At 39.3% G+C, this 8,759-nt stretch overlaps 1 protein-coding gene across 5 annotated transcripts in view; it reads left to right on the top strand.

Annotated features, from left to right (window-relative positions):
- The window catches only part of LOC145491765 (dedicator of cytokinesis protein 11-like), a 65,245-nt gene that overhangs the window by 3,511 nt on the left and 52,975 nt on the right, over positions 1-8,759 (top strand). For 3 of the 5 annotated variants that reach the window (XM_081471019.1, XM_081471021.1, XM_081471022.1), the window contains exons 2-6: positions 659-748; positions 1,757-1,822; positions 2,478-2,570; positions 2,809-2,910; positions 7,395-7,442. In XM_081471019.1, coding sequence (XP_081327145.1) covers positions 659-748; positions 1,757-1,822; positions 2,478-2,570; positions 2,809-2,910; positions 7,395-7,442 — 399 coding nt within the window. The other 2 variants (XM_081471020.1, XM_081471023.1) reach the window with 2 other exon arrangements.

The raw sequence follows: 8,759 nt of genomic DNA, 5'->3' as shown, positions 1-8,759 counted from the left end.
CGAGAAACGCAATGTGTCCATTCACATTCAAAATGTACCTGCTTGCCGGTCCCAGTCACTTTTGGGTGATGACAACCTTGATTTCAGGTTGGATTTGAATCAGTAAAGCCTGCTGAATTCTTTCTGTATCCAAAGTGTATTTGTCATTGCCTTCTTCTCCTATCCAAAGTTATGCCTTGGGTATATTTTTAGCATGTTTGTATAAATAAAAGTTGACCTTCCTCACCCCTGTCGTTCTTCTGCGAGCTTATGCAAAGTTTCTATCGGTTGATAGCTGGCGAGAGGCGAAACCCCGAGTCGATAAAACTGCAAGAACGAGCTATCGAACTGTTCAGTTTGGTATAAGCCATTTTCGTTGCCATCCGCGCTGCAGTTGGTCTATTATTATGTTGTCTATAAAATGGATTTGTTGACAGATTTGGTTTAATATTTCCGGCAGTGATGGTCAGTGATGCTACAGGAAAACGACGTGCGCTCCGAGGGGCCAAGGGATTCCTATCAATTTATAATAGGTCCTATGTAACCACTCATACTGTCTAAGTTTGGCAGACACTGTGCAATATAAGGACTCGCCGCGCTTTTGTCAGGGTCCCTCAGGATTTCTACAGCCTGTCATTAGTTGTTCTTTATTCTAATGTTAGGTTCTTTCGTCATGCAGGAAGACATCGGAATGGAGAGGAACGGCCTGTCAGAGATCACACCAAGTCCGAAACTGCACAAGAAGAACATCATCTTACAGAAACACAAGGTACATAACGTTTCTTGTAATGTTTGTTTGTATCTTGCTGTTGTTCCATACCGCTTTGACGATGCTTTCTCTCAGTTTCCAATTCATACTTAGCTACACCACCCAAACGGGTTACGCTAATTCAAATGTGATGGATCGATCGCGACGTAAGTTTCCTCAGCATTTAGGAATTATAAAGGTTCTGAATACTGTCGTGTTTTACTTCTGCCTGATAGCTAAGAGAAGGCTCTTTAAAAAGTTAGCCATGAGCCAAGAGATACGAAGGCTGTTAGACAATAACGTCACGGGTGTGTGTACAAAAAAGCTCCTGTTGTTGTTGGAAAAGTTTCAAAATTAAACAGAATTGGATTTCCGATTTCCGCTTTTTCCGGTACTTACGAATGTGTGACGTAAAAAGTCACTCCAAAACGCAATAGTTTGTAGCCTCAGCTTTTTGGCCCTGGTAGTTCGAAAGGTGGATAACGCTATTCACCGGATAAATCACCACTATCTAGCAGATAGCGTGGTTTGTCAGTTTTGTTAACACTTATCCGCTGGATGGCGATAAATTTATACGGTGGATAGTGTCATCCAGCCTTCAAACAACCGGGATCTGGCTGTTACTTCACGACCCCGCTCGTGAGACGTAAACAGGCGAAAATCCGTAGAGCTAGGCTTAGGCGTAGGCAGTGTGCTATTTTTCTTGCAATGATCAGTGACAAGAGAGGATGGTACAGTTAATAACGTACAATATTTGGTTGGTATCGGGGTCTGTATTCAAGTGACGGCCTTGTTTCCATTGCACCACCGCTTCGCGTTCTTCAAGCTATCAGGAAAACAAATTCCTCAGAAATAAAAGTTTAAATCCTTGTCGTCGTCGTTGTTGTTTTTTTTTCCTTCGATTTTGACAGAAAAACCGGAATCCGAAACTAGAAGCTCTAATACTTCGCTTAACATACGGTGTTTTTTAAATATATTTCCTGTATACGCATTGGAATGTCAATTTTATTTTGTACTGGTTCATGTCAGGATTCAACAAGTGCCAAAGACTCTGCAGACCAGACAGACCGGAAGAGTTCACACAAAAAGAACAAGGTAAAATAGAGACTGTTTAGATGTACTGTATACACTGGGTTAATGGGGTTGAGGCAAAAGTGTCAATTTAAATTGAAGGAGAAACGTTACGATTTGAGCATCTTTAAAAATTTAGCCGAAAATTCTCACGTTCGGCGTTTAAGTCCGTTTCAATCTTCTCCATCCTTAACCATCCTTGTTACTTTATGCTTTATGAATATCTCTTTGAATATGCTTTATGAATATCTCTTTCTATCTAAGTAAAGTACTATTTTCAGGTTTCCTTCAATTTAATTGTAATTCTGAACGTGGCCAAAAACCGTGACTGAGCTCCTTTAAATTCTCCTTACATCACGCAAGAAAAAACAACAACACGGGTATTACGTAAGTTTTTAGGTCATCATGGATATGACGTCATCAAGATACGTTATCCCTTGTTTCGTTGAATTATCAGAGACGTTGGATTATCGTAGATCACAGCTCCTATAGGGTTTAAATTCAGGGGTTTTATTCAAATTTTGCAGAAAAGCATCCCGGACCTTTTTACGTGGGAGTACCCCTGGGAAACAATGTTGTTGTATAGTGTGACCAGGTACCCATGACCCCCGCTTTCCCTAGCGTGTCTCAGACGCTTTAAACTTCTAATGGAGACGTCAACCGTATTTTTTGCGTGTAGGATCAGTTGGATCCAGATGACATTATGTCAAGTCCGCGTCAAGAGAAACGAAGTCCTTTTTCGCTCCCCAAATTTGGCAGCAGCAATAAAACGGTTAGTACTCCATGCTTTTTCCCCAAGCTTTTTCCTGTTGTCACTTTCTTTTTTCTTGTCCTGGACTCGAGACCAGATTAATTCAATAATGTTAGCGGGGCAGACGGCGCATCATGTTTTCAAAGACAAGCGAATGTTTGATTAGTCGATTTGCGACTGAAGGCGCTAAATAGATGTTGAATAAGTAGTCGAATAATAATGCTAGCTATTTTTTTTTTGATACTCTTTCTTCTCGAAGTTGGATCCTGAAAGTCTTGCTGAAAAACTTCAAGATACGCCAAAGTCAGAGAAAAAGAAAATGCAGAAACAACAAAAGACGCCAGACTCTGCAAGAACCCCGGTAAGAAAATGTTCATGGTTCTGTGTTGGCATGATCTTCAATGATACAAATCAGTCAGTCGGTCGATCAGTGGGTCAGTGAGTCAGTGTGTCAGTGAGTCAGTGAGTCAGTATAGTATAGTATAGTATAGTATAGTATAGTATAGTATAGTATAGTATAGTATAGTATAGTATAGTATAGTATAGTATAGTATAGTATAGTATAGTATAGTATAGTATAGTATAGTATAGTATAGTATAGTATAGTCAGTGAGTCAGTGAGTCAGTGAGTCAGTGAGTCAGTGGGTCCGTGGTCGGCTCGATATCATACAAATTGAAAAACATGACCATGTGAGAATTGATTTATGCCTGGCAGGGACATTCCTAGTGCTAGTATACAGTTGGATTACTCATACTCCTTGGCATCTTTAATTCAGTAGAGTTTTTCTTTTTCGGTTTCCCATGTTTTCAAGTCATTATTTTGAGGTCCCGTTAGACTTCAAGAATGTGCGAACAAGCAGCTTTGACACGACAACGATATTCTCAAAAGATTAGTATTGGATTACAATACAGTTTCTAAGATTCAGACTCTCAGGTTTATTTTGATTTTTTTTGCTTAAAAAAGCAAACTTGCAAACAAACAAAACAAAAATTTGTTAGTTTAGATACAGCGTTAGCTTCAGCACACTGCCCACGTTGTTTGCCAATTCTCGTCGTCTCTGTGACTAACGACCGGTGACTTTTGAAATCATATCAAGACTCTAGCCTTCTGACATAGAGAGCAGCCACGGCTATTTACTTATGACCTGTATAGTACTTCGTTGCCTGCTTCGTTGCCTGAACGAGTGCACGTCGGGGAGTTTCCTTGTGGTCAGCGGATGCGCAATTTTACGAAGCGAGTCACGTCTTAGAGGTTTATTTTGTTATTATTTTTCTTCATAATAGCATCAGTGACAATTTTGGGTGGCTACAAAAAAATCCCTGTACGATATTTTACATATACTTAAAAGTAAATCTGCATTTCTAAATTAACTGTCAAATCAAAGGACAATATATGACGCCAGACAGTCTAAGTGCGTTTTATTAGCGAGCCACTCTGCGAAAAAGTGACACTGAATGTTTTGTTTTCACGTTCTTGCTAACTATCTTTGGTAAATTAAAAACATCCGCAAACTTCTATTTTGCTTCGATAAGTTATAACAGGAAAAAAAGTTTTGAGAGGAGACATATTATCCGCATTTGAGGTGTACAAAACAGAAGCTTCTCCTTCGCGAGCCTCGGTGCTTTTAAATTTTAATTTGTTTTGTGCAAAATTGAATGAATTTGTCTAAACAATATTTCTTGCGCAAAAGTGATATTTTTATTCTTCGTTACAATGGCAAATCATTGTTTAGATACTTTGGTTATTCGACGACAAACGGATACAAAATACTGGGTGGTCTTTTTTACGGAGGCTTCCTACCACAACATCGTCAAGTTTGTTTATTCATCGGTGAAGCTTTTTATAATGTTGCCATTTTCTTTGGGGAAATAGACGGCAACCTGCGGTCATGGATGATTAGATAAGCAGAGAAGCAACATTCTGAAAAGAAGAGGAAGTCGGATCGACTATTGTTTTGGATTAGTTTGCTGTTTGTTGTTCACATTGTTCATCAGTATTGGTCGCGGCGATATTTAATCCCTGGCCTTTGATATCTATTGACAAACTTTGAAGTGTTGTCATAAATCATAGCTTTGAAAGCTTTATCTCTATGAAACGGTAGATAAACATTCACGTTTTTGCATGTATTTTATGCGATGACTCTCTCCTCGCGCTAGGAGGCCGTAGTACAATTCGCTGCCAGCTATGGAGGAATGCGAGAGTGTCAGCTGTCATGAAACGGCTCTTTTGGCTGTTCCTTGCCCAGGTTTAGGCACAAAAGCACGCTCGTTTTCCGATACTTCGATCTTCAAGCTTGTCCCTCAGAAACCTCGAGGCCATTCGCAAAGTTCTGTAGACGACAGTGGCCGAATTTCGCCGCCATCCCCGACTCAGTTTATACCGGTAAATCGTCGCGACGAGCCCGCTCCGATTGAAGTCGCCACATTGAAATCAAAGCGGAAGATTTCTCGACCTCGGTCGCCATTCACCGGCGAGAAGGCTTTCGAGCTTCTCTCCAAGTTCGCCAATTCTGACTTCGTGGCAAAAGTAACGTCCAGTAGCCCAAAGCTACTTGCCAGGAGGACAAAATCAAAGTGTAGAGACAATGACACACAAGAAACGGTCAGTATTGCTAAAATTTTGTAACTTTTTTTTCGAGTTATATAAAGTATTTCTAGCAGGTTTTCCTCACGTTTCCTTCTTTTTTTAGAGCAAGTTTTTCCGCAATTTTCCTTCAAACGAGTTCAGTCTTCTAAGTGATAGAAAAATTCACTGAATTGCGTGACTTTTGTAAGCACCCCGCTCAGAATTGCAATTGGTGGTCCCCGAAAATTGGGAACCCCCAACTTCGATTTAATTAATACTTAAAAAGAGTCACTTTGCACCCCTGAAACAGTTCATTTACAGCTTGTTAACCATTGTTTCGGCTCCATAAATGTAATATAACGACACGGCTTACGATATCGCTACATTGTTTGTTGACACTTATCGAATAAAGTTTTATTCTTGCCCAGTAATAAGGTTGAATAATTAGTTCCGACTGCTCGCTAATGCTTCGTGGTTAAAGGTTTGTAATTGTGTTGTTCTAGGCCACAGCAACACTTTCTTTTAAACGGAAAGGGTCATTTGACGTGGGTTATGATGTTATCAGTTCCTTTAATGAATAGTTAACACAAACATCCGTTAACTTTGAGTACAAATTAAAGCAAAATTCAGAAGTCGAAAGTTTTGCTTATTAATCGTTGCATCGCAAAGTTGTCATCGCTTATTGCCGTGTCTAGTTTATCTCTTGATTGAAAAGATACCTTTTATTGGGTCTTATATCTCTAATGACTTAAGAATTTTATAGTTTAGTTTGACCTCCAATCTCTGCATTAGACATGAAAGCATCCTTCCATGACCGTATTGCTAATTCATACGTACTAACGACTTTCTTGTTTTCCCGTTAGCTACATGTATTTGTTTATTTATTTTGCCTTCCCGTAAAACAAATGAATATGTATTGCTTTGTAAACCTTTTTATCAGTTATGTTTTCGTTTCCCTCTGGTATGGGATACTTCTCGTGACGTTTCGTGACCCCGAACTTTATCGTATTCAGTGACAATTGTATTAGCAGCCTTAGAAACTCTCGAGACACTCTTTTTATAACAGACTCTTCCATCGTTTCAGAGGAGCCATCAAGAGTCTAGGAGAATGAAAAGACAAGACAGAATTGTCAGTCTTCTCTAGAAACGCAAATATCAAACTTCTCTAATATGTCATGTCGGCTGTGCACTTTTGAAGTCACGTGGTACAAATATTTTGTCTTCAAATTATCGATGAAGCTCAAAATGGATTACTTAGTTTTTTGATAATAAAACGGGACAGGATTTCGATAATGAGTGTTGTAATGTGATGGGTAGAATTGTGGAACTGATCCAACTGTATTGAAAAACTTAAAATTTATTTTGATGTCCGGTAGATCAAATGCTTGTAACTCATCCGAGTTTTGAAAACTTAGAAATCTTTACATGTAATGGAGGTTTTGTAGGCCTCGTGAAATCCTGAAAATTGACGAACAGTCGTGGAACTTTCATTCCACTTTTAAAACGCAGGTCGGTATAGAAATCCTAGACCGAGTAAATGACAGGCCACCTCATTATATATTGCACAATTACATTGAGTTCCGTGCTGAAAAGGCCGAAGGACGATTTTTCTTCGTTACGCCGATCTCTGCGAGCAACCTTGACAAGCTGTTACACAGACAAGGGCAGATAAAGTAGAAAAGCTCATTAATTGGTTCTTAATTTGCAGGGTTTGTTTTTCACCTCTTAACTCAAGAAATTACAATGTAGCTTTACCCGATTGAGCACTTGGCCTACAATAAAGCATTGTGATTGGCTTTAATCTTTCAGTTTTGGACCCTTCTAGTCGTCTTAGGATGTGTTCTGCTTGGATGAACGTCGGCACTGTTTTATTATATTGGCTGAGTAATTGGGGTAGTTTCGATTTCCATTCTGGCGACAAAAAACACAAAACAAAACAACAACAACAACAACAACAGCAACAACAACAACAACAACAACAATAGACAAAGTTCGGTTGTTGACTGAGAGTGTTTATGTCACCAGGAAAAACAAATGTTAAATCTGTCGGAGTGTTTTTCGGTCCTTAGAAATTTAGAAATGGATGCCCCCCTTCCCTTCCCATAGTTTGTCGTCAAAACTATAGATTAGTTAGAAATGATTACTTAAGTTCTCTTTATTATAACGGAGAAATTGAAATGTACTTAGTCGTCTTTACTCTTGGTTCATCGTAATTTTCCTTCCCTTTTTTTGCAACACTACGATTCACGATTTATTAGTGTAATGCTTTTTTTTAACAGGTTTACCTCGTGGAAAATATTCAAGATGGTGTAGACTCTGCGCTAAAGGTAAGCCAGACTCAATTCTCACGCCAGTGGGTTACTTTCTCCGTTTCAAGGAGGGAGGGGGGAGGGGGTTGAGGTGGCTGGATCGGACGAAATAGATTTATCCTCGCACTGTGAAGTATACATTGTTACTACTGAGCTACCAAAGGCCATGTTTCATAAGGCCAGCCAGTCGAAATTACACTAAATTACACTTTTCGACCACAATCAGAACAATAACCTGCAAATGAAAAATCCTAAAGAATCAAGCTTGTTTACATTTCTTATCTCGCCGTGAGGAAGCGTGATTTTGGTTTTGTTTATCTAGTCGTAATCGCAGAATGTAAACAATCAATGACGTGACTAAATGATTCATCTTTGCCACCCGTCTCGCAGTTTTCCGGATCATTTCCGGATGTTACTCGATCCAGCAATGGTCTCGGCCAGCTTCCGTGATCTCGTGTCAATTTCTCGCCCGAGATACCGTTTATGTAAAATCCCACGTAATGCAGGTAGTTTCCATCTAGGGTACAGCATATTCTGTTTCCTTTGCGTCCGTTTGTTTGTTGGTTTTTTTATTTGTTGTTTGAACAAAATTATTGCAACTTCAAAATTTTTTCTTTTTTGAAAGCTCTTCTTTGATTTGATTTGTACGTGCACTTTTGCCATACGTATATCCTCGCCCTGATTACAAGAATGCTTTTTGTTGGCTGATAAATCAGATAACATGTCAAGTGTGTTTATTGTAGATATATCCCTCGTTCTCTTTGTGTGAGGCAAGGACTTGATCTAGTTAAATTAGTGGATCTCAAACTGTTTTCCGGTAATTTTATATTTCGATTTTCAAAATATTTAGAGTAAAGTAATTTAACGTGATGTCATACATTCAATTGACAGAAATGTCACAGAACGATTCGGCATGCAAAGAACCGATTAACCTTTTCTACGGTTTTTTTTTATCCTTCTGAAGCCTCGTAATATAGATAAGGCCACTGTTGCAGCTCGAAATGTCTGATCAAACTTTGATTATTCAGGGTCATTACACAAATTTCATATGTTCTGCTCTACCCCTGTCACAATTGTAACGTGGGAGGGGAGCGTGGTGTTATCAGTTAATCTTTGTTCAAGTGTTGACACGCAAACGAGGCACGACATTTTATGAATCAAACATGGCCGCCCGATGAGACGTGTGCAAATGTTTTCACTTCAAAACACCGTGAGTTATGTCAGAAAGGAAAATAAGTAAAGCACTCAGAAAGGACCGTGAATCTACGGTATCTGCAGTGGACATCAAGTCACTCACCTCGAGTGAAAGCACGTTTAGTTTAAGGCCTCTAAAGG

Source organism: Orbicella franksi, chromosome 7 (assembly GCF_964199315.1).
Source record: "Orbicella franksi chromosome 7, jaOrbFran1.1, whole genome shotgun sequence".
NCBI classification, from domain to species: domain Eukaryota; kingdom Metazoa; phylum Cnidaria; class Anthozoa; order Scleractinia; family Merulinidae; genus Orbicella; species Orbicella franksi.
Note: the sequence above shows the minus strand (reverse complement) of the source record. Positions and strands in the feature narration are given on the sequence as shown.